This window comes from Talpa occidentalis, unplaced genomic scaffold (genome assembly GCF_014898055.3).
Source record: "Talpa occidentalis isolate TD23 unplaced genomic scaffold, MPIMG_talOcc4v2.1 talOcc4.14, whole genome shotgun sequence".
Lineage (NCBI taxonomy): Eukaryota > Metazoa > Chordata > Mammalia > Eulipotyphla > Talpidae > Talpa > Talpa occidentalis.
In genome coordinates this window covers 16,986,929-17,012,524 of record NW_023601433.1, presented here as the reverse complement: position 1 = coordinate 17,012,524, position 25,596 = coordinate 16,986,929, and the positions used below count along the sequence as shown (strand labels likewise).

At 45.9% G+C, this 25,596-nt stretch overlaps 2 protein-coding genes across 8 annotated transcripts in view; one reads left to right on the top strand and one right to left on the bottom strand.

The window, feature by feature from the left end:
* Positions 1 to 6,033, bottom strand: part of NIPA1 (NIPA magnesium transporter 1) — a 30,164-nt gene extending 24,131 nt beyond the window's left edge. Inside the window, exons 1-3 of one of the 3 annotated variants that reach the window (XM_037510133.2) lie at positions 5,871 to 5,899; positions 5,030 to 5,226; positions 4,339 to 4,501 (exon numbers count right to left, since the gene is read on the bottom strand). In XM_037510133.2, the coding sequence (XP_037366030.1) occupies positions 4,339 to 4,345 (7 nt within the window). In that variant the 5' untranslated portion in view covers positions 4,346 to 4,501; positions 5,030 to 5,226; positions 5,871 to 5,899. Of the gene's footprint in view, positions 1 to 4,338; positions 4,655 to 5,029; positions 5,227 to 5,870 lie in introns of those variants that run through there. The other 2 variants (XM_037510132.2, XM_054694806.1) reach the window with 2 other exon arrangements.
* A 9,161-nt stretch (positions 6,034 to 15,194) lies between these two features.
* The window catches only part of HERC2 (HECT and RLD domain containing E3 ubiquitin protein ligase 2), a 160,850-nt gene continuing 150,448 nt past the window's right edge, over positions 15,195 to 25,596 (top strand). For 2 of the 5 annotated variants that reach the window (XM_037510129.2, XM_037510127.2), the window contains exons 1-2: positions 15,222 to 15,290; positions 15,889 to 15,990. In XM_037510129.2, coding sequence (XP_037366026.1) covers positions 15,919 to 15,990 — 72 coding nt within the window. In that variant the 5' untranslated portion in view covers positions 15,222 to 15,290; positions 15,889 to 15,918. Of the gene's footprint in view, positions 15,291 to 15,415; positions 15,435 to 15,888; positions 15,991 to 25,596 lie in introns of those variants that run through there. The other 3 variants (XM_037510126.1, XM_054694803.1, XM_054694804.1) reach the window with 3 other exon arrangements.

The window sequence follows — 25,596 nt, the reverse complement described above, 5'->3', positions numbered from 1 at the left end:
TGGTGGCACAAGGGGTTAAGACGCAACCTATGAAGTTGTCCGCAGCTACTGCATCACTAGTTCAAGCCCCAGCCAGGGATCTACCCACATGGCACAGCAGAACTCTCCTGACTCGCCCACTGCTCCCCTCAGCAGTGTATTTCAGTCAATCCACCTGTTCTATTCCCCACTCTTGTCTCTGGTGAATCCTCTCACCCCCCCACCCCACACCTTTGGCCTGAACCCTAGTTTTTGTATGCATAAATAAATAAATGAACCTTTTTTTTTTAAAGATTACTTATGCATACAAGAGCTGGGGTACAGGCCAGAGGTGGGGGGAAGGGGGGGAGGATTCACCAGAGACAGAGAGGGGCAAGAAAAGTAGACATAAGAAAATATATATGGGGGCCTCCCTGGTGGCGCAGTGGTTGAGCGCTGGGCTGCGAAGCTGCCTGCAGCCTCTGCAGAGCCAGTTCAATCCCTAGACACTGGCAAGGGTCCCACATGGCCCACAGACCTCTCCTGCCGCCCGCTGCTCCCCTCAGCAATGTACTTCGTCAGTCTGCCTTTTCTGTTCCCCGCTCTGGCTCTGGTGAATTCTTTCACCCTCCCGTGCTTCTGACTGTACCCAGTGCTTGTATAAATAAATAAATAAATAAATCTTAAAAAAAAGAAAATATATATGGTAAGATTACATTTATATGAAGCTCAAGAACAGGCAAAACACATTCAATCCAAGCAAATGGACATCAAAAGCATGGACATTCTGGTGTGGGAAGGATAGAATGAAAAAGGAAACAAAGAAATAATCTTTTTTACTGGGGTACTGGTTAGATAAGTATATTGGTTTGTAAAAAACCATCACACTGTACCTTTAAGATCTGTGCAGCTGACACTTTGTATTTATGCTGCAATATTTCAAAAATGAAATTGTTTATGAACAGTTAAACTTCTAGGTTAGCCCACACAACACTGACCATCACACAATAAACCCTGTGATAAACTTTCTCACAGTTTCTATGGGAAATGACATTCTGTGCTTCAAAGAGAAAATAAGAGTCTAATATAAATCAGCATTCTCCATCCTTGCCCCACAGAGCAAGTTATATTCTATGTCCTTCATCTGTTTATCAAATATTTACTGGAACCATCACTGACTGTACAGTGGATGTTTTATACCCTTATGGATACAAAAACTGAAAGGAGGGCGGTCCTTCTCTTCAAGAACATCTTTCTCCTCACCCTAACTGCAGTTTTCTTTTTTTTAAAGATTTATTTATTCATACAAGAGCTGGGGTGCAGGCCAGCAATGCAGTAGGTGAAAGGATTCACCAGAGACAGAGTTGGGAACAGAACAAGCAGATCTACTGAAATACACTGCTGAGGGGAGCAGCGGGTGAGACAGGAAAGGTCTGCTGCACCATGTGGGTCACCTCCCTGACCGGGGATCCAACTCATGCTGCAGAGGCTGTGGACAGTTTCACAGCACTATGTCTTAACCCCTTGTGCCACCAGGGAGGCCCCCTTAACTGCAGTTTTCTTGCCTCTCTCTCTTTCAGAGACTCAGGCTGCCCCCACCCACCCTGAGGGCAGAGAAGCATCCTTCTGTGACAGGTACATGACAGGTATTTGTACCTGTAATAGGTGTGCTCTGTGACTTGGACAGAAAGATGCAAGATAAAGAACTCTCAACTACGACTCCTAGGCAGGAACTGCAGCAGAGGGAAACCAAAATGCCAAAAGCCTCCAGCAAATTCAAGTACACAGCTCACAGCTCTAAGAATGTATCCATGAAGCTTGTCCCAGAAAAGAAAACTCCCAACCCCCTCTCTCCCCCTACTCTGGCAGTGACCAGCTCTCTGGGCAGCTGGAGGTCCCATCCTCTCCACCTTCACCTGCTGCACTCCAGAATTCAGAGCTCTCCTGACTCGCCCACTGCTCCCCTCAGCAGTGTACTTTGGTCAGTCTGCCTGTTCTGTTCCCCACTGTCTCTGGTGAATCCTCCCCCGCCAACACACACACACACCCCTGTGGCCTGTACCCCAGCTCTTGAATGCATAAATAAAAACAAATCTTTAAAAAAAAAAATTGTTGGGCCTCCCCGGTGGCGCAGTGGTTGAGCGCTGGGTTGCAAAGCTGCACGCAGCCTCTGTGGCGCCGGTTCGATCCCTGGCTGCTCCCCGGCCACTGGAGGAGGGTCCCACATGGCGCGCAGACCTCTCCTGTCGCCCGCTGCTCCCCTCAGCAGTGTACTTCGGTCCTTCTGCCTGCTCTGCTTCCCGCTCTGGTGAATTCTCTCACCCTCCCACGCTTCTGACTGTACCCAGTGCATGTATAAACAAACAAACAAACAAACAAGCAAACAAATAAATAAATAAACATGCCTCTATAAAAAAAAAAAATTAAAAAAAAAAAAATTGTTCCAGAAGGCAGAGAAAACACTGAAAACACCAAGGATGGGACGCTTATCTGCAAGTGGCATGTGCTAGCAGATCATGCTGTTCCTCTACTTCCTAAGCAAGAACTACTCTAATTTCTATGCAATAAACCCAGCTCTCATGAGAATATACATCTCCCAAATCCCAGAGGCTTGTGCTTTGAAGATTTGGGCCTGTGGTCGTGTTATGGAGAGACTGCTAAAGACCCATACATCATCCATGGGGAAAGCCCTGTAAAAAGTCAGTGAACACCGGTAATAGCAGTAGTCTCCCCACTAAACCTCCAACATAAGGGCTGTGATCAAAACCTGGCTCCCCAAAGCTGAGACTCTCTAGTCTCACTGCTATGTGGCAATTCATCTAAAGTTGAAACTTGTAGTGAGAGAGCTTTTTACAGCAGAAGCAGCTATCAGGTCTCCCTTAACTCAAAAACTTTGCTCCTCAATTCTTAGTTACCTCCTCTTTTCCTCCATCTCCTTATTTCAGTCCTTCCATAAGGGTCAATTCTGCTGCTTGTCAGGGGAGGTGGGAAAAGGTTTTACAGTAGATTCTAAAACTGAGCATCCTCAATACCTACAGCAGTGCCTGTCTGGCACATAGTAGGAACTCATGGGTATCTTCAACAAATCAGAACTAAATTTATAGCAACAAGACTATAAGTCTGTCTTCTACCACCAGGAGCAAGCCTGCCAGCTTGAATCAGTGGCGGCGGTGGTGATGGGTGAAATATGAAATGAAGGAATATTGCATTTCCACATCCATCAACTTAAAGCATAGTATAAGTGTCAATAGCAGCATCAAAAATATTTTTTCAGGCTAATTTTTTTATTTTCTTATTCACTAATTCCCTTTAACACTGGGCCTCCCCTGGTAGCACAGGGGTTGAGCACTGGGCTACAAAGCTGCCCTCAGCCTCTGAAGGCCGGTTTGATCCCCGGCCACCAGCGAGGGTCGAGGGTCCCACATGGCGCACAGACCTCTCCTGCCGCCCACTGCTCCCCTCAGCAGTGTACTTCGTCAGTCTGCCTGCTCTGCTCCCTACTCTGGCTCTGGTGAATTCTCTCACCCTCCCATGCTTCTGACTATACCCAGTGCCTGTATAAATAAATAAGTCTTAAAAAAATTCCCTTGAACACATTAGCTGAGCTGAAGTAACATGTTTTGTTTTACGCAATAATTACTTATTGTTTGGGCCTCCACTGGTGGCACAGCAGTTGAGCGCTGGGTTGCAAGGCTGCCCGCAGCCTCTGCAGCGCCGGTTCGTTCCCTGGCCGCCAGTGAGGGTCCCACAAAAAAAAAAATAATAATAATAATAATAATAATAACTTATTGTTTTATTAACTAAAGTCTATACTCAGTTTGTACTTAGTGGCTTATTTCAAGGGTCCTTAGTTCCATCTGGCTGTGACAACCTCTCAGACTACAACCTTGACAGGACTGGTGTTCTGTGGGCTATTCTTCCATTCAGATCTGTGGGGTCTATACAATGTTTTTCTCACAGTCAGTCTGGATGGGGTACTCTGGGAAGGGTAACCACAGAGGTGAAGAGCCCTTCTCGCCCATCCTATTAAGGGCACATGTGTTCTTTATTTTTAAGTCACAGGAAATACTTCTCCCATCAGCGAAGCCCATCAAGCTAACAGGAGCACTCTGAAGAATGTGTCACTGCCAGATGTTATTGTTACCTTGGAGACACATCTGCATCCTTGGGAACTTATACTTGGTTTTATTTAGATTTTATATAAACACTGCAATGTTTTCACTTCAAAGGTGAATTCTTTAAATAACTATTTGTAAACTCATTTTCTGTTGGGATTGTCAGCCCCTTTAATCTCTTTGCTGAAGGTGCTGCCGATCCAGGGCACTCAAAGAAAGTCTCACCCGCATTCTGGAATCTGGAGTATTCATTCAATGGGTTTACCTCTCATAATCCAGGGCCTGGCGGTCTGCTCCTGCCTGGGGAGCTCTTCAAACTACTCTTGTGAGAACCCAGCTGACAAGCAAAGGAGTTTCTCAGTGCCTCTGGAAGCATCGTTGAGTTTCAGTTCCAAAGCATGAGGCTAAATCCTACTTTCAGGGCCTCCCTGGTGGCACAAGGGTTAAGTTAAAACCTATGAAGCTAACAGCAGCCTCTGCAGCACAGAGTTCGTTCCCACAGGGCACATGCAGCAAATGTTGATGCTGCTCCCCTCAGCAGTGTATTTCTGTCAATCTGCCTGTTCTGATCCCCACTCCGTGTCTGGTGAATCCTCTCACCCCCACCCATCTAGCCTGTACCCCAGCTCTTGTATGCATAAATAAATCTTAAAAAAAATAATAATAATAATTCTACTGGGCCTCCCAGGTGGCGCAGCAGTTAAGCGCTGGGCTTGCGAGGCTGCCAGCGCCCTCTGCACCGCCGGTTCGATTCTGGGCCGCGGGCGAGGGTCTCATATGGCGCGCAGACCTCTCCTGCCGCCCGCTGCTCCCCTCAGCAGTGTACTTCGGTCCTTCTGCCTGCTCTGCTCCCCGCTCTGGCTCTGGTGAATCCTCTCACCCTCCCGCGCTTCTGACTGTACTCAGTGCTTGTATAAATAAATTTAAAAAAAAAAAAAAACCCTACTTTCAGTCACCTGTCTCAGGTCTCCTCATGAGGGACAGAGGCAAAGCAAAACTCAGCTCCAGCTGCACTTCTCAGATCACAAGAGCGGTGTGAGGTGTAAGCACCCGGAAAAGACTCAGGAGGCCCACTTGGGTTTTGTTTCGTTTTGTTTTTAAATCTTCTTTGTGTTCTCCTCGCATGGAAGATCGCGTATCGGAGGGTTCACGTCTAAACCAGGGATCAAGGCCCCCCCAGAACCGCAGCCTCAGAGAAGCGGAGATCCCGCCCGAAAGGCGCGCCGCTCCTGCCTCCGCGCCGGCCTGCGCCCTCGGGGGCGCGCAAGCAGCAGGTCGGGCACCCCCGGGGGGCAGAGCGCGGGCCGGGGCCGCGTCTCCCTCTGGAGGGGCGCTGGGCCCCCGCCCGATCCGGGCGCCCCGACAGCGGCGGGTGCCGGCGACGCGCCGCGCGCGCCCCACCCCGAGGCCGGCCGGCGGCTGCAGGCAGGGGAGGCAGTGGGCGCCCGGCGAGAACTCGGCCGCGGGAACCCCAGACACCGAACGGGGCCCGTCCAGTCTCCGGGGCGCGAGGCGGCGCCGGCGCCGCGGCTCCGGGCTGTGCGCGCGGGCGGCCCCGGCCGCCTCCGGAGCTGCGGGAGGGCGGGCGGGCGGGCGCGCCGGGCGGCTCTGCGCGTCCACGCCCGCGCGCCGAGGCCGAAGGCTCCCCGGCCTCGCAGCCGCCCCTCCGGGGTGCCAGCCGGTCCCGGGGGCCGACGGCGAGCGCCCGCCGGGCGCCCCAACTTGCCGCGGCTCCCCCGGCGCGGCGCGGCGGCCGCTCCCTGCGCCCCGCCCCCCCGCGCAGCCCGGGCCCCTCACCTCGCCGCTTGGCGCGCACGATGCCCTTCTTCTGCAGCACGAACGTGGACCCGTTCACGAGGCTCGACACCACGGCCACGCCCAGGCCGAGCGACACGGCGGCGGGGCTCGGGCTGCGCGCCCCCTCCCCGGCCGCCGCAGCAGCCGCCGCCGCAGTCCCCATTCCGCCCGCGCCGCCCTCCGCGCTGCGCCTGCGCGCCGGGCCGGGGGCGGGGCCGAGACGCGGCCCCGGCGGGCCGGCCGCGGGGGGCGGGGGGCGGGGGCGGGGGCCGGGCCGGAGTGGGGGAGGCAGAGCGCGGAGGGCGCGGGTGGGGACTGGGCGGGGGCGGGGACGGGCTCCGCGGGCCGGCTGGGGGGGGAGGGGAGAGGAGGGAGGGGGAGGGGGAGGGGGAGGGGGAGGGGAGGGGAGGGGCCGGGCCCGGCTAGCCGGGACGCCTCTGTGGGGGAGGTTCCGGGGACCCAAGCAGCCCGGACGGGGGAGGGGGGACGGTTTCGGGGTACTCGAGCCTGGACCTGAGTGTGTGTGTGTGTGTGTGTGTGTGTGTGTGTGTGTGTGTGTGTGTTGAGGGGTGGGGCGGGCTCTGGGGCTCTGGGGATCGCGAGGCTGGTACTGGCATGTGTGGGTGAAGAGGGCTCTGGTACAGGGATGCGGATTTGGGGGTGCAAAGACCTAGGACTGCGGAATCAGGAAAGGGAGGAGGAGGGGGCTCGGGGCTGGCGCCGAGAGGGTTCTGAGAATCCCGGGGCGTGGCCTGGAAAGAGGCAAATGGGGGCGTTGCCTGGGGGAGGCCGTGGGGGCGACCCGGGGTTCCGCTGTTGCGGGAGGGGGTCTAGGTTCTGTGGTCCTGGGGCGCCACGGCCCCGGCCTGAAGGAGACCAGTGGGGAGAGCTAGTGAGGAGAGCGCCAGGGGGAAGGCAGGCAGGAGGAGGCTGTGATGGAGAAAGCTGCAAGGAGGTCATGTGGGGCGCTAGGGTTTCAAGATTTAATAAAATACGGGATGCTTAATTAAGTTTGCATCTCAGGTAAACAATAGATAAGTGCTTTTTTTTTTTTTTAAGATTTTTATTTATTTATTTATACAAGAGCCGGGTACAGGCCAGATTCGCGGGAGGGTAAGAGGACTCACCAGAGAGAGTGGGGAGCAGAACAGGCAGACTGGCTGAAATACACTGCTGAGGGGCGCAGCGGGCGAGACAGGAGGGGTCTGCTGTGCCATGTGGGACCCTCGCCAGCGGCCAGGGATGGAACTGTAACAGGGTGGTCCCCAGGAAAGGGGGAGGTTCCAGCTTCCCTGCCCCACCCAAGGAAGGGTGGAGCGGAGCAGGAAGAGGAGAAGCAGAAGAAGAGACTAAGGAAGGAAGGAAGCAGGATGGAGCCAGGAGACCTGGAGGAGGCGCATGGAGCCTAGAGACACGTAAAGAAACTGCGCTTGTCTTTTGGTCGTGGACTGGGTGACACAGATGTGGGTGAGACCCGTGGGGAGGTGACCATGGCAGCTTTTATCTTGATGTTGATTTTGCTCTTTTCCTTCCGGGCTTGTCCGGTTGTTTGTGACCCTTTGCTGTGGGTCCCCACTGGAAGATGCTTTAGACTTGTAGCAGGCTTTGGGGCCTTGTTCTGGGCCAATCCCATTTGGATGGACTTTTACCCACGAGGGGACGGGTAACTTTGGGTGCTTCATTTAGAAACTAGACTCTTTGCCTTACCTGTATTGTTTCCTAGTTTTATTAAAGTTCCTTCCCATTAAAGTCTCCTATGTTTTGTGTTGATGCGGCGGATGGCAGAACCCATGTAGAATAGGCAGGTTTGCGGGGTTTGGGCTGCCCCTCTCCCTGTCCTATAACAGAACCAGGGATGGAACCGGTGCTGCAGAGGCTGCGGGCAGCTTCACAGCGCTGTGCTCAACTGCCACCAGGGGAGGACCCAACAACCGATAAGTTTTTATCAGCCGGAATTCCCATGCAATATTTGGGACCAGCAGTGTGCCCAGAGGATACAAACCTGCCTGGGCTCACCTTCCTTCCAGAGCTTGGGAGGCCAACAGGAGGTGGACATTTTAATTGTGACCACTGAATGAGGTGAAGTTAGCTACCACAACACTGGAGCTGTGAACTTGTGATCAACTTAATTTCCTCAATGATTTTTAATAAAACATATCAAAATTACAGAAAGTGTGTAAATAGTTATTTAAAAATGACTCGATCCCACAGCACTAACCTAATTATTCTTAGGTGTTCTCCCACAAGTATATGTGTGTTTTTACTTGTTTCCAATAATATACAAAATTTCCTGTTTATAATCAATTTCCATGTTGCTACTGTTGACCAATAGAGGTAACTGAGGCTAGCTCAAAATTGTCAAAAAGAGGAGTTTATTTGGGTATACCAGAAGGTTTATACTATGGATCAAGCAAACTGTAGCAAGCTACAGGTGGGTCCACATTGAGGGTTTGGGATAGACTGTATTAATGGGCAAGGAATGTAAAGAGGAGACAGTGGAATTAGAGTCTGTTAAAATCAAAAACAAAGGAAGTCCAACCCTGAAAATTCCCTAAGAAGAAAAAAAAAAAAAATAAAGGTTAACCAGGTTATTTTTTGCGATCAACCTGACCTGGACCATTTCTTGTTTATACTTCTGAGAACCATAAGTAAAATTTGCAAAGTTGATATGAAATTCTGAATGGATAAAATTGGTTCAAACAGGTTTTTACGGGGTCTCCCTGGTGGCGCAAGGGGTTAAGCACCACACTATGAAGCAATTCGCAGCCTCTGCCCCATGAGTTCGATCCCCAGCCAGCCAGGGTGCTACCCACATGGTATAGCAGACCTCTCCTGGCTCTCCCGCTGCTCCCCTCAGCAGTGTATTTCAGTCAGTCTGCCTGTTCTGTTCCCCACTCTGTCTCTGGTGAATCCCCTCACCCCCGCACCTCTGGACTGTACCCCAGTTCTTGTATGTATAAATAAATAAATCTTTTTTAAAAAAGTAATATAAAGAAGCAAAGCACATGAGGAAACAAAACACAACAAAAATAGCACTTAGACTCTGACAACAAAATGGTGGCTACCAGGATGTGAAGCGGGTGGGAGGAGGTAGGAATGAGTGGAGGGGTTTGACTGGATTGTGCTGAATGATTATAGAGCTTCTTTGGTGGTGGATGGGGTAGGGATGTATTCCTGAAACTTACATAGTATTACAAACCAAAGATACAGCAATTAAAGAAAAAAGAAATATAGTATTTTCTATCTGGTTCTTCTCAGAAGAAAATTTGCTGTCCCCTGCATGATTAACCATGCTGGCAGTTTGCTGCCCCCTGGTGAAGTATATGCTCTGCCAGGTTCCCAGCAGTTGAGAGGACGGACTGCTGTGGGCTCACCACTGCCTAGTTCTCTGGTGATTTCTCTCAGAGGTAGAAGGAACCTAGTCAGAGTCCCTTTGTGCAGCCCTCAATCAAATGATTCCTTCATAAATCGAATTCTCTTCTATTTTTGAGTTGTTGATAAATAGAAATAACATTGGTCTTTAAATATTGATCTTTATTCTAGCAATTTTTCAGAATTTATTAGCTCTAATAATTTTTCATTTTTAAAATTAAAAAAAATTAGTTCCCACTCTCTAATAATTTTTTGTATTTCATAAGTTTCCATATAATCTGCTAATAATTTACTTCTTTTCACATAAGTTTCCCTGCCTTTCATTTCTTTTTCATGCCTATTTAGCCCAGCTAGAATCTCATATTGAATTTGTTGAATAGAGGTAGCAAAAGCAGATATCCTTGTCTTATTCCTGATCTTAGGAGAAAAGCTTACAGTCTTTCAACATAACTATAATGCTGAATATGTTTTTTGTAGATGTCCTTTATCAGGCTGAGGAAGTTCCCTTTTAAAAAAAAAAAAGATTCAACTATCTTTACAAGAACTGGGGCACAGGCCAGATGCGCAGGAGTGTGAGAGGACTCACCAGAGACAGTGGGGACCAGAACAGGCAGATTGACTACTGAAGGGAGCAGTGGGTGAGACAGGAGAGGTCTGCAGCGCCATGTGGGCATCTCCCAGGCTGGCCGGGATCAACCTGCACTGCAGAGGCTACGGAGAGCCTCACAGTGCTGCACTCAACCACCTGCACCACAAGAGAGGCCTGAGGAAGTTCCCTTCTATACTTAGTATAGAGGTTTGTGTCTAATCATTTCTAAGCAAACTATAGCAAGCTACAGTGTCCGGTGGGCCCATTTGACATTGTCAAATGCTTACTGAGATGATCAATAGGGTGCTTTCTTTCCCTCTCCCCATGAATAAGGTGTTTTATATATCTTTTTTTTTTAAGATTATTTATGCGTACAAGAGCTGGGGTACAGGCCAGAGGTGCAGGGATTCACCAGAGAGAGAGTGGGGAACAGAACAGGCAGATTGACTGAAGTACACTGCTGAGGGGAGCAGCATGCAAATTAGGAGAGGTCTGCTGTGCCATGTGGGTTAGCTCCCTGGCTGGGGATCGAACTCATGCTGCAGTGGCTGCAGATAGCTTCATAGGTTGTGTCCTAATTAACCCCTTGTGCCACCAGGGAGGCCCTGTTTTTTATATCTTGAAACAACCTTTCAAAGCTGGAATAAATCCCACTTCAGATATGTACTTTTTTAAAAAATAGCTGTATATGGTTTGCTAGTATTTTGTTGACAATTTTTGCATCTTTATTGAGGGATATTGGCTTATGGCTTTTTTGTGATGTATTTGAACGGTTTTGGTATCAGGATAATATTGACCTTAACTCAGGATAATATTGATGAGTTGGGAAGTGTTCCCTCCTCTTCTGCTGTTTTTTGAAAGAATTTGTGAGGTATTTGTGCTGATTCTTCTTTAAATGTTTGTAAAATTCACCAATAAGGCTATCTAGTCATGAACTCTTTGAGAAGTTTTTTGAATATTAATTCAATCACTTTGCTTTTAATAGTTCTACCCAGATTTTTCCACTCTTGAGTCATTTTAAGGTTTTTTTATATCTTTCTAGGAATTTCTCCATTCCATGTAGCTTATTAATGAATATTCATATTTAATGAATATGATTACCAATTCCAATGTTGGGTTTGGGTTTCCCCACGCACCAAGCAATGCTCACACTAGCTGCAGTTCTGCAATTCTATAAATTCTACAATTCACAAAAACTATAATTATAACACAATCTGACCAGAGATAGCCTTAGATTTCACAGTTTACAGACTGAGTTCCATAAAACTGCCTCCTAATTCAGATGCTAATTTTAAGTTCAGACTATTACCTGGGTTTCTCACTAACCAAACATAGAGGTTTGCACAGCTCCCTCCTTTGGTTTTATTATTTGCTGGAACAGTTCATAGACTATGGAAACATTTTAATAACTAGATTGTTGGCTTGTTATAAACGACTATAACTCAGGTACAGTCAGATGGCTTCAAGACATGCATAGGGCAAGATGTGGAGAAAGGTCTGAAGCTTTCATGCCCTCTCCAGGTGCACTGCTCTTCCCCTGTGGTCACCAAACCGTTTTTTGTTTTTAATGGCTGTTTCATTATAGTTGATTAAATCATTGGCCATTGGTGATTGTTTCAACCTCTAACCTCTCTCCTCTCCCTTGAAGATCAAGGTGAGGTGGCAAATGGCTTCCTTCTAATCACATGGTTCCTCTGGTAAACAGCCCTCATTTTTTAGGTACTTACCAAAAGCCACCTAATTAATATAACAAAAGACAACTTTATCAATCTCTTCACAGGAAATTCTAAGAATTTTAGGAGCTCTGTTCTGGAAATGGGGATCAAGATAAAATGTACTTGGGCCTCCCCGATGGTGCAGCGGTTGAGCGCTGGGTTGCAAAGCTGCCCGCAGCCTCTGCAGCGCCAGTTCGATCCCCGGCTGCTCCCCGGCCACCAGAGGAGGGTCCCACATGGCGCGACAGACCTCTCCTGCCGCCTGCTGCTCCCCTCAGCGGTGTACTTTGGTCTTTCTGCCTGCTCTGCTCCCTGCTCTGGCTCTGGTGCATTCTCTCACCCTCCCGCACTTCTGACTGTACCCAGTGGTTGTATAAATAAATAAATAAATCTTTAAAAAAAAAAGATAAAGATAAAATGTACTTACTGTAAATCACAACATAGTCATCTAATTTGTCGACATATGAGTGTTCATAGATTTCCCTTACAGTACCATTTATTTCTGTAAGGTTGGTAGTAATGTCCCCTCTTCCATTTCTGATTTTAGGGAGTCCTGTTTCTATTGTTCAGTTCGTTTGCCAATTTTGTTGATCCTTTCAAAGATCAAACTTTTGATTTCATGAGTTTTTCGATTTCATTTATTTCCACCGTAGTCTTTATTATTCACTCCTTGTGCTTGGCTTAAATTTAGTTTGGTCTCCTTAGCTTGTTCTTTTTCTAGTTTCTGAGCTGTTAACTTAGATTCCTATTTGAGATCCTTTTTCTTATTCAAATATTAGCATAAACAGTTAAAATTTTCCCCTTAAGCTTTGCTTTTCCTGAAGACCATAAGTTTGGGGACTTTGTGTGTTCATTTTCACTCTTCTCAAGAGTGTTTTTAGTTTCCCTTTTGATTTCTTCTTGGTAATGTGGGATTGGTCTTCCCAAATAGGATCAGATAGATTTTTTTCTAATATCTCCAGGCCTTTTCCAATACATCTCATGTTGGAACATGGAACTAAGGTTTATAAAATGAAAATATTTACTCCTCTTCAATTTTCTGGAAGAGTTTTTATAGACTTATTTTTTAAAATTAACTATTAACTATTTGGTAGAGTTAGAATCCATCGATTAAACAATCTGGGCCTGGAGATTTCTTTTTTGGAAGGTTTTAAAGTATGAATTTAATTCAATATAGTCCAGTTCAGGTGATCTATTTCTCTAGAGTGAGTTTTGGTAGTGTATAACTTTCATGAAATTAGCACACTTCATAGAAATTGTCAACTCTATATGTATTGAATTGTAACTAGTATTTCCTCACAGTGGTTTCGAAGTCTGTGTGGTGGTTAGTGCTCTTTTTTGCATTCCTGATATTGGAAACTTATTGTTTCTTTTTTTTTAATCAGTCATCACATTTTTTTAAAATATATTTAACAGACCAGTCTTTAATTTTAATTTTTTGTTTTTCCGTTTTCAATTTCATTTACTTTGGCTCTTCTATTGTATTTTCCCTCTGCTTGTTTTGGGTGTATCTTGTACTTCTTTTTCTAGTTTCTTAAAATGGAAGCTTTTTTTTTTTTTGTTGAAGGGAATTGATCTTTCTTCCTTTATAAGATAAACAGTTAATGCTGTAAATTTTTTAATTTATTTTTTAAAATAAGATTTTTATTTATTGATGCATACAAGAACGGGGGTACAGGCCAGAGGTGTGTGGGGGGTGAGAGGATTCACCAGCGACAGAGTGGGGAGCAGAATAGGCAGATCCACTGAAATACACTGCTGAGGGGAGCAGCAGGAGAGACAGGAGAGGTCTGCTGCGCCACATGGGTATCTCCTTGGGTAGGGATAGAACTTGTTCTGCTGTGGCTACGGTAAGTTTCATAGGTTGCGTCTTAACCCCTTGCGCCACTAGGGAGTCCCAATACTGTAAATTTCAATAATGAATGCTTTAGTTATATCCCATAAAATCTGATGGTATATTTTATATGCTTTCCTGTTCCTTTATGATTTCCCTTTGACCTATAGGTTATTTCTAAGTGTGCCATTTAATTTCCAAGTGGTTGGAATTGACCTGCTATCTTCTCCAGATTAGTAGTTTAATTCCATCATGACCAGAGCACACACTTTCAGCAACCTTAACGATTTACATTTAATGATGCCGGCGTGTGTAACAACTGCCGCCGCTTTACCATGAGTTCTTGTCTCGCGAAACCCTAGAAAGAAATTCACAGATCTTTTTTTTTTTTTTTTAATAGAGGCATGTTTTATTTATTTATTTGTTTGTTTGTTTGTTTGTTTATACATGCACTGGGTATAGTCAGAAGCATGGGAGGGTGAGAGAATTCACCAGAGCCAGAGCGGGGAGCAGAGCAGGCAGAAGGACCGAAGCACACTGCTGAGGGGAGCAGCGGGCGGCAGGAGAGGTCTGCGCGCCATGTGGGACCCTCCTCCTGTGGCCGGGGAGCAGCCGGGGATCGAACCTGCGCCGCAGAGGCTGCGGGCAGCTTCGCAACCCAGCGCTCAACTGCTGTGCCACCGGGGAGGCCTCAGATCTTTTGAAGTAAGTAAGCAGAGAGAGACAAATCTTGTCTTTGAAAGAAGAGTTTATTTAGGAAGAAAAGAGACAAAGAAGAAAGACTCCCAGGTATAAGGTACCTGGGAGGGGCCAAGATGAGCCGGTACGGGGATATTACATTGGCAATATATACTTTCTCTCCCTCATTATGTTTAAATTTTACTCTTTCTCTCCCTGATTGGTTAACTCCCAGAGGGTCTCACACTTACTAAGTGGGGAAATTTCACATTCCTTATCTAACAGCTTTCCCTTTCCCCATTTGTCATGCTTGTCACTTTATCTTTATGGCCTAGTCCTCCAGGTGAGCATCTCTACATTGAAGTTGAACAGCTGCCCTTCTAAGTTGTCCATAAATTAAACCACTCTCCATTTCTCTAGTCTCCACCTCCCTTTCTCACCTGAAGAAAACCAGGTCCATCGTTAACAGTATTAATATTGTGCGTGGTCCTGGGATGTCTGTTTTTCCTAATAGAGTATTACATTCCCTTGGTTGTCCTTATCTCTGAAGCCTCCCTAAATTCTTCAGAGGTCCCCTCCTGCACTGTCCCTGAAACTGCCTAATAACCCTAGCTTGCCCTGTGTCTCATTAAGATTTGTGTTCTGCCCATCGGTTCAATGGTACTTCAACTTCTGATGTCTCCAATTTTCCTGCACCAACAGTTCCATACACCTGGCCTGGGACTTCAGGTCCCCTGGGCGCAGCAGACAGGCAGAGGCTCCTGCAGACCAGCGCCGGCCTCGCGCGGTATTGCCTCCAAGGGGCTCCTCCCGCACCCCGTTCGCGCAGCCCAGGAGCGTCCAGGCCTTGGAGAGCCCCCCCAGCTCGGCCAGCGCTCCGGGAGGGCTGAGCGCGGAGCCAATCCAGAATCGGGGTGCGCGTGTGCGTGCGTGCGGCGGAAATCCCGCCTCCCGGCCCCTGCGGTTGGGCCCGCTCGCAGGGGCGCGGCGAGGAAGAAGCCGGGCCGGGTTAAAGCCCGCAGCGGAGTCCGGAGGAGGGGCGCGGGGCGCCCGTCCCCATTGGCTGTGCGCGCGCGCGTCCTCGCGGCCACTGGCTGGGCGGCAGGGGCGCAGGCCCGGCCCGCCCGCCCCTCCGACCGCGAGAGGCGCCGGGATCGCCAGCGCTGCAGGCTCCGGCGGCGGCTGGGGGGCTGTGTCCGCCGGGACGAGGCGGCCGGGCCGCGGCGCGTCAGGTCCTCCCCCGGGGCCGGCGGGGGCCGGGGGTGCAGGCCGGGCGGGGCGGGCCGGGCCGGGCGCTGCGGGCGTTGGCGCGGCCGCCGGACGTGGGCCTGCGCGGACCGCCCGCGGCGCGCGCCTGGACGGTCCCTTTCCAAGGGGTGATTGTTTTGAATTTTCCTGGAGCTGTGAATTTTGATGGATGTGTGTCTCGCTCCCCGCCCCGGCCTGGAGGAGAGCGACAGATGCATGCGGGTGTCTTTGGGCGTTGGAGTGCGCGCTGCCTGTCGGGGGGCACCTTTTGGGTTTAAGGGAAGGGATGACATTGGGGTTGGGGCTCCCGTGACCGTCTGTTCTCAAGGGCTCGCCGACGGAGGAGAGAGACCTGGGCGAATCCCATGTGTGGGTCTTACCTGTGCTTTGAAAGTAGCTTTCTCCGCCCTCCTGTTTCTCCATCTTTCTGGTTCCCTCCTCCTGTCTCTCTCCCCTCCCCCAGCTCGCCTCTCCCTCCTTTCTGTTCTCTCCTTTTTGCCGCATTCAACCTTGCGGGAGGGTCTTTGTAAAATTAAAAAAAAAAAAAAGCTGCAGGTGTTCAACATTTCCTTTTTCTTGCAGGTCTGATAACGGGGAGGCGACCGGGGAAAGATGCCCTCTGAGTCTTTCTGTTTGGCTGCCCAGGCTCGACTTGACTCCAAATGGTTGAAAACAGATATACAGGTGGGGTTTTGAAATGCCTTTTTCTTGGTGTGTTCCTGCCTCCATCTTTAAATTTCTGATTAAGGCTTTCTTTAGGATTTCTAAAGGGATGCACATTGGATCTTGCTGTATGGGAGGCCAGGTTTACTTCCTGTAACTTAAAATGGACCTTTTAGTGTGTCAGTTTTTATTGCTGTTTTTGTAGATGGTGTGTGGCTACAGTTTAATTACCGTTACTTGTGAGTGCAGGGACCTTCCCATCTACTTGTGCAATTTTTTTAATTTATTGTTTTTTAAGAAGCCTGTCATTCTTAACCATATTTTGGTGACTGTGTTATGATAGTTTTTGAGATGTTCAGTTAACGATGTGGAGCAGACATAACATGCAGTCATTTGTTGTGTCCTACTGAAACTCTCGTTTTATGGGATCTCCTCTGTGTTTCTGGAGGCACAAGCGTTCAGTTGAACCCGTTTTGTGTTTGTGATTGTTCTTGCTATGAGGAACACCCAGATTTTTACCTTGAAAACATCGATAACTGGTGCCCTTAGATTCTGTAATGTTTTGATTAAGTTTCTGCAAGCTTGTCTAGAAACTATCAAATGAATAATAAACAGTAACATACTTATGTGCTGTTCTTTACCACGAGTTAGTTTTGTTTGCAAATGGTTTGGAAAAACTACCTTTCAGAATGCCAAATTACCAGCAAAGAGAAGTGTTTGAATGTGTCTTTTCCTTTTCTCTTAGAAGAATCATTTTAAGTACTTCTCAAACTGTCTACCTTTTGTAATAAAATCTTGCATCTTGCATGATGGTTTTAATCAAGAGCCATGTATTCTTTTTTTTTTTTAATTATTTATTTATCCATACAAGAGCTGGGGTACAGGCCAGAGATGTGGGGGGTGAGAGGATTCACCAGAGACAGAGTGGGGAACAGAACAGGCAGACTGACCGAAGTACACTGCTGAGGGGAGCAGCGGGTGAGTCAGGAGAGGTCTGCTCCGCCATGTGGGTTTCTCTCTGGCCGGTGGGGATCGAACTCATAGTGTAGAGGCTGTGGAATGCTTCATAGTGCAGTGCTTAACCCCTTGCGCCACCAGGGAGGCCCAAGAGCCATGTATTCTTAAGCAATTGATAATAGATACTTGTAGTGAGGCATTATTGCCCCTCCCTAATATTTTTTGTGTTGAGTGCCAGTAGGTCTGAGAGCTGAGTTTTTAGACTTATGTTATAGATTTAGCTTGTTATTGATGGTGAGAAGTTAGATAAGAAAAGCGCACAAAGAATTGAATCAAGAATTGGCATAGAAGTTATTCTTTTGGTTTGTTTTTGTTTAAACATTTGCTTTTATTTAGCAATCACAGCATGTTTTCCTTTGTTCTGCTTTTTTAAGTGGGGTGGGGAAGGTAGTGTGAGTAATTTTTGTTTTTGAAATCTTGAGATTCAGGCAAACTAATTTTAAGGATTGTTTTTCTTTTACTGTTTATGCATTTTGAGAAACTTGTTGAAATAAAGAACATTACCTAATGAAGTTTTCCTTAATAATCATAATTGAGTAATTGCTAGGTTTGAGTTTAGCATCTTAATCTAAAACCAGTTGGATGTTGAGTGCCTACAGTGAGTCAAGCAGATGTGATGAAAAGAAACACTGTTGATACCTTAAGCTTGCTTGCCATTTTACTTCTGATTTATTCAGTGTGGTATATGATGCTTGCTAATTCTTGGATTTTGAATATTTTTCAAAAGCCTACTAAACTCCTCCTAGGAATAAATGAAGAAACCTAGGTTTTGGATAGTGCCCCAATGGAAAAATGTGGTATGGGTATGGAAGCTGTTTAATATTGTGGGGGAAAAAAATGATGGCTGACCTTGGTTTTATTCAATTTCTCTAACCTCGCTCCTTAAAGGTGAGGAATGAGTGTCCTCATTTTACCTTAAGGATTTACTTAGACATAGTTTTGGAATCCTTCCTGCAGACACATATTGCAGATGCAAGCTTTGGACCCACAGGTTTTACCCTGGTTAGGGATGTCTCCCACCTGGAATGGGAAGCATTCCATGCCTTAGAAAGCACTTTTGTATTGGAAACTGAATTCACACCTGGTTAATGAATAGTAAGTGTGTTAGAAATACATGTTTTAGCCATCTGGATTAGCAAATCTAGTAGACACAAATCTGTGACTATTTTTGTTTGAAATGCCCTTGAAATTTTTAGTGACTTTAGAAAAAAAGGATATTTGGGGACTATAAAAATTTTCTTAAAAATTAACTTATCAGGGCCTCCCTGGTGGTGCAGCGGTTGAGCGCTGGGTTGGGAAGCTGCCTGCAGCCTCTGCAGCACTGGTTTGATCCCCAGCTCCTCCCTGGCCACTGGAGGAGGGTCGCACTTGGTGCACAGACCTCTCCTGCCGCCCGCTACTCCCCTCAGCAGTGTACTTCGGTCCTTCTGCCTGCTCTGCTCCCCGCTCTGGCTCTGGTGAATTTTCTCACCCTCCCGTGCTTCTGACTGTACCCAGTGCTTGTATAAGTAAATAAATAAATCTTAAAAAAAAAAAGAATTATTATTTAAAAAAAATTAACTTAGTTGTTTACATGAAAACTTTTAATATGTGTGTTTTGTGAAGAATGCAGACAGTGATCCTAGGCTCTCTTTATCATACCTGTTTAGATGCATTGGGCCTAGAACCTTGCAACCAGCTACTTCCAATGGAGTACCTCTTTTGATGCAAGACATGACTTTTTTAAAAACACATATAGTGCTTTTTTTGCTTTTTCTATACTCTTTTCTAATTGTTTTGTGAAATACCTTGAGTCACCAATCTTTCCTTCACTGCTCTTGAAGATACGGTACAGTACAGAGCTAAAAGGTGTTGGTAACTTAATCAGCACCATTACCATTTTTGTTGACATTTAAAGTCTAAGATGATTGGTAGATTTTCATTGAACCAAAATATCGATTAAGGAAAGGAACTGTAGGAAAAAGTGCATGCAACTTTAAAAGCTTTTTATTCTTAGAACATATATGCATTTATTTGCGAGTCTTGATATAAGACTAAGGGCGTGTCTTTGAGCATGAGTCCAAGAATGGTGTTATCCTGTTCTTTCTTGCATAAGCTCTACTCAGATGAATCTCCTACAGTTTCTATTTTTGGGTTCTTTGAAGCGAAGCATGAAATTGGATATGTATGAAGCAATTTTTTTAAGTTTTTATTTTGAAATAATAATAGACTCACAGGAAGTTGCAAGGAAGGTAGAGAGGTCACTGTTTATTCTTCACCCAGACTCCTTCAGTAGTTACTTCTTATGTAACTATGGTACATCCTCAGGACTAGGAAGTTGACATTGTTAACAGTGTGTGCCATTTTATTATTTGTATCTATTTAATGTAATTACTACCACAATTAAGATCCAGGACCGTTTCATTACCACAAAGATCCCCCTCTTGCTGCCCCTCTATAGTCACATTCTTCTTTCTCCACCATTGCTGACAGCAGGCCATCACTACTCTGTCCTCCATCTCTATAATTTTGTCATTTTGTAACTGTCGTATGTTCTGTGACCTTTTAAGATTGGCTTTGTTCACTCAGTATAATGCCTTTCAGATCCATCAAAGTTGTTGGGTATAGATAGCACCTTTGGCCATTTATTTGTCTCTTCTAATCACCAGTTTAAAATGATTGAGCATAAAAGTTAGCTTTTAAAGTCAAACTTACTCAAGTGTATATACTGTCACTTTATGCTTGGAAATATCAGTAGATTGAAAAACATAAACATCTTGGTAAATTATATTCTTAGTTTATTCCAGTTGATAGATGAGACATAGAAATAAAAGAATTTTATAAGTATAGTTAGTTAATGTTCATAATGACTTCTTGTGGTTACTTTTTTGTCTGTAGGATAGATAGGTAGCATTGCTCACTTTTTTCTTCATGTTTTTGGTTATTTGTATGTTTTGTTTTTTGGATCAGTCTTGTTGGTGTTTATAAATTGCATTAGTCTTTTTAAGAAACTTTTAGCTCTGGTTCTTGGAAAAGACTAATTGTGATAATATAAAGGGAAGAAAATAACTTTACTATCTGATTTTGACAACAAGACTTTAAGCAGAAGGAAGTTGAATAGCAGTTTTAGGGTACTCAAGAAGATGTGAGCCAAGGGTTTTATGTTCCTGCAAAAGTAACTTTCCTGGTAAAGATGACACAAACTTATATATGAACAAGAACTCGGGAAATCTTGTTGCCATGAGCTCCTCTTGAAGAATGGAAGTAGTGAAAAATCTGTGATGATGGAATGACTGTAGCTTGACATGGAGGCTGGTGATGGGCAGTAAGCATCTAATCATGCTATCTAAACCAAATGAGTGTTGAAAAGGAGAAGAGTCGGTAGCATGTACTAGCTATATGCATAGACATGGTGAACATAGTGTAACTATTCTGCAGTGTCTAATCTATTAATCCTGTGCATTTAAGTTTTTATTTTAGCAATTGTTTTTCATCTCTAGAGGTTCCATTTGGGTTCTCTTGATAGCGTCCATTTCACTCATCATCATGTTCATATTTTTGTCTGAGTATGTGGAGCATATCTATTATGAAGCTTTTAAATGTGCTTATCTGCTAATTCCCTCATCTGTCATCTTTGGATTTATTTCTGTTGATTTGTTCTATCATTTCTATTGACTGATTGCGCTGGCTATGAAGCATGTTTACATTCCTGGCAATTTTTTTTTTTTTTGATTGAATGATGGACATTTTAAATAAGTTCTGCTGTGCTGGAATTTGTTTTATTTCTTAAAAGAACATTAATTTTGTCTGGCATGCATGTAAGTTACTTGGGGTCGATTGATCTTTTTAAAACTTGATCCTAAGGTTTGTCTGGACAGATCTACATAATCTTTAATGTTGCGCTAATATACCTGCCCTATTAAGACAGTATCCTTAGGATTCTGATGCTTGGCATATTGGGAGGTCTTTCTGTTTTGGGTGGTGAAACAAGCTTTCCCTAAATTGTGACTCATAGGGGTTCTGCCTTACTCTTCTCTAGTGTTTCTTTCTGTGGCCTTGGTTCTCTTCTCTTTTCTTCTCCTCTTCTCTCCTCTTCTCTTCTCTTCGATTTATCTATCTATCTGTCTATCTATCTATCTATCTATTTATTTATGCATACAAGAACTGGGGTTTAGGCCAGAGGTGGGAGGGGGTGAGAGGATTCACCAGAGACAGAGTGGGGGACAGAACAGGCAGACTGACTGAAATACACTGCTGAGGGGCGCAGCAGGCAAGTCAGGAGAGGTCTGCTGTGCCATGTGGGTAGCTCCCTGGCCAGGGAGCTTCATAGGTGTGTCTTGATCCCTTGCACCACCAGGGAGGCCCCTGTATTGTCACTTTGACCTACTTGCAGTTCATCTGTCTCCTCACGACACAAATACCTCGGTTCAACCGAGGCTGCGCAGACCCAGATACCAGAAGTACAGGCACAGTCTTGGTCCTAGAAAGGAGAGTCTGAGGGACGGATGAAGATGCTGATGCTCAACTACACAACCCCTCTCTGTTGCAGTGGGAAGCTACCTGTAGGCAGTAAGCACTGGCAATTTGTAGACCTTACTTCATTTTTCGCTTCTCAGGGATCACAGTTCTGGGCTGTCTGTTGTTTAGCATTTGAATACAACTACTTGGTGTATTCTCTCTGATTTTGTAATTGTTTAAAGCAGAGGTAATTCCTACAGAGGTTAATCCTTTACAGGCAGAAGCATGGGCCTTTCCAATCTGCTTTTAATCTCAGTAAGCTCTTAGCTTTAGAGAATTGTATTTTTTTAGTTCTAGAATTTCCATGCTTTGGTGTGAATGAATTTCACTGGGTTATGATTATATTTGATAAAATGTATCTATTTTAAATGTTGAAGTATTTGGTGGTTTAATTGTCACATTGGGTACTTTTTTACAATCATTTCCAACTCTCTGTGGACATTTTCAGTCTGATCTTTGAATTGCTTGACCATCTTAAACTTGTGCACCTCTTAGATTACTCCACTGTGCTCCCCTTCTCTTTGGGTTGACAACCCGGCATGTCTATGGGCTGCCCTCTGCTCAGTCTTAGGCGTAACAACAGTGTGTGGGTTATGACTTCCCAGCTGGAGCTGATGACAAAGTCTGGGAGGTGGAGAAAGTAGGAGCTAGCTCTCCAGAAGGGGAGCTTTCCCTGCTTGATTGGGAGAGAGATAGGGAACTGGGGATTTTAATTCCTCCCTAGGATTGTTCTGTGATGTGGTTTCTGGCTGAGAGACCTTCTGTATCTGCAGCTCTGTGGGGTGGGGGTGGTGCAGTAACACAGGAGTCAGCAAACTTCTGTAAAGGGCCAGATAGATAGAAAATGTTCCTGTGGGCCATATGTTTTCTGTAACAACTGCTTACTTCTGCTGTTGTGCAAAAGCAGCCGCAGACAGTACCTAAGCAAGCGAGTGTGGCTGGCTCTAGTACAGCTTTATAGATGTTGATGTTTGATTGTCATCATTTTCATGTGTCAACAAAATATTTTTCTTATTTTGATTATTTTCAACCATTGAATAATGTAAAAAACATGATCGGAAGGACTCTTTCAGTTCAAAGAAGGGACCCCTTTTGGGCTTGTGGCGTTTGCTGAACCCTAGTAAAATTCTGCGTTCATATGCTCCCTGCTCCTCACAGCCCTGAGCTGGCCACTGTCAAGTAAAGCATCAGCATCTTCATCTGTTCCTCAGACTCTCCTTTCTAGGACCAAGACTGCCTGTACTTCTGGTATCTGGATCTGCGCATGATCTGTTTCTGTTGATTTATTGATCTTGATTTCTCTTCTCTTTTTTTCGTTTTTTAATCGTGTGGTTTTACCTACTATTATTTTTGTTTAAGTTGTGGTTACTGTATGTAAAATGTTGTGATAACTCAAGGCCTGGGTAATGATATCCTTCTCCAGAGAGGACCCCGCTGACCTGGGATCACTCGCCATCCGGGTTACTTCAGAGCAGCAGGAACTGAAGGATTCAAAATAGGCTTCTACCTGGGGGAGGCAGTAGTCTGCTTCCACCTAAGCTGTGCTTCTGGTGTGTGTGCCCCATTGAGCATGGTGTGTTCCCCAGGCCCCCCCACTCCCCGCTCCCCTCCCCCCATTACCATGGCTCCAGTGTCTTCCTAGAATCAGTTGCCTCTGGAGAGGCCCTGAGGCTCTTAGATGATCTTCTCTGTAAGGTCTCAGGCTCACTCTTCCTCACTGCCCTGTGCCCCTTAGATGACTTTTGAATAGATCGATACACTGTTTCTTTCTGAGCTTCCCTGTTGTTCTAGAAACCTGTTATTAAAAATTTTTGGAATTGACATGTTGTCCTGCAGATATCTGCAGATATTTAGAGATTATATTTCAGCCATAAAAATAGGAAAAATGAAACATTTTCAGGCCTATAAGTCAACCAAAATGCCATTCAATTGGCATATTTTTCTGTTTTGGATTTTATTAGTGTAATCGTGCAATTCTGAAGGATAGGTGGTCTCTGGCTTAAAACTGTGGGCTTAAGACTTTTTGTCTTTACAGTGGTGTGATTGCTGTAGGCTGTCATTGGAAGCTGAACTTCAAATTTTGAAGGTTGATCTTTCCCACTGGTTAGCCATATGCAATAGGATGCCCTGTGGTGGTGCTGGACAGCAGCAGTGATCCCATGCTCCCTGTCAGCACGAGGGGAAATAGTACTATACAGTGTACTCTGTTTCCACTGTTTGGATATTGTGTTTTGTGTTTTCACATTCTCTCATGTCTACAAAATGTTCATGTATCTCCTGCTTCTGGTGATTTGAAGAGGAAGGCAAATACTCTGCGTGAAACTGAACATAACAGCTCAGGTGTAGGCTAATGTGTCTGAGCATGTTAATGGAGGCTGAGCTAAGCTATGATGTCCAGCAGGGCAGATGTGTCAGTGCATTTTTTCCTGGCAATATTACCAGCTTACCTTGGGTTTCTTGGGATGTGACCACATTGAAATGCCAGGAGCATCTGTAGTCATTTTAATAGAGACTTTTACGATCTATTGCCCTATTGTATTTGGTGTTTTAGGTGTCTGTAGCACCTGTAGGGGACATGAGTCTTCTGAGCTCCAGTGTGTGTGTATGTGTGTGTGGGGGGTGGGGGTGTGTGTGTGGGTGTGTTGGTAAGAAGAGAGCAAACTTGGGAGTTAAGCCCTTTCGCAAATCCTACCTTTGACATACCCAGGGTTTTGTGAACTTGGTCAAGTAACTGAACCTCTGAACTTCATTTCACTGCCCCCCTAAACTCCCCTGTTACTATCCACCTTGCTGGCTCCTTGAAAAACACCTTTACCTACTCTCAATTTAGAGGAGTGAGGTAAGAAAATGAGAGCAAGTTGGAAAAGGCACCTAGCACTAAACAATACTAATTAGAAATATCTGTATTCTGTGCCTAAAAGGAAACTTTAAACCCTATACCATCTTCCATTGGGACCTTTAAGTCAGTTAGCTACTAATGAAGAGAAGATACCAGTTACATATACTCATAAATAGACAAATTCAAGTGCTTCTATTTCCTGTTCAGGGTCTTTTTACATTGTCATGATTATTTTCCAGTTTTCCTGGCTTCTTTCCCTGCAGGATCCTGTACTACCTCAGTGCCCTGGAGCACTTTCCCCAGGGCCTTCATCTCTGCCTTTCAGTCTAGCTCTTTCAAGCCCCCTCTAGGGAGGGAGGCTTGCTGTGTTGCCTTGGTGATTTTCCTCCTTCCTCAAATCCTTTGAGATGCCTGAGCCATTGTGCTTTGAATAGTGGTTACTGAGGTCCACACCCACTTCCATCTTTGGGTGGTTGCACATTGAGGTGGTTTCTCCAGCAAGTCTCCCTCCACACGCCCAGTCTCCACCTTCTGCACAGCCTTAGCCCTGCCTTTTTCCCTCCCACTTGACCCAAGAGATGAGAGAATGGGTAGTGGTAATAATTATCGGTTCCATGTAAACTGAGCTTCTTCCTTGGTTTATGCCTTAAATGTTTCATCTTTGGGCAGTTTTTCTTTGTTAATAGTTCCACCCAAAGTTTCCCAAGCTATGCTGCACCCAAGCACTAACCTTGCCTGCCTCCGCCCCCGCTGGAAAGCCCAGTTTGTCACTGGGGCTGAGGACTTGGGTCTACCCTCTCCCCATGGGTGCTGATGTATCCTCCAAGCCGTGGTCTGTAGCCACTTGCTGATGACTTCCAGACTTGAGTTTCTGGCCCTGTGCACTCTGGCTCTAGATTTGTTTACTCTGTGTATGTATGTGTGTGTGCGGGATCTCCTTGTCTGTTATCTTCAGTAGTTGGTACAAATATCAGTGGTTAAAACTGAGTGAATTGGGCCTCCCCCGGTGGTGCAGCGGTTGAGTGCTGGCCTACGAAGCTCCCGCAGCCTCTGCAGCGCCGGTTTGATCCCCGGCCGAGGGTCCCACATGGCGTGACACATCTCCTGCTGCGCCCGCTGCTCCCCTCAGCAGTGTACTTCGTCAGTCTGCCTGTTCTGCTCTCCGCTCTGGCTCTGGTGAATTCTCTCACCCTCCCGCGCTTCTGACTGTAGCCAGTGCTTGTATAAATAAATAAATCTTCAAAAAAAAAAAAAAAAACAAAACAGAGTGAATT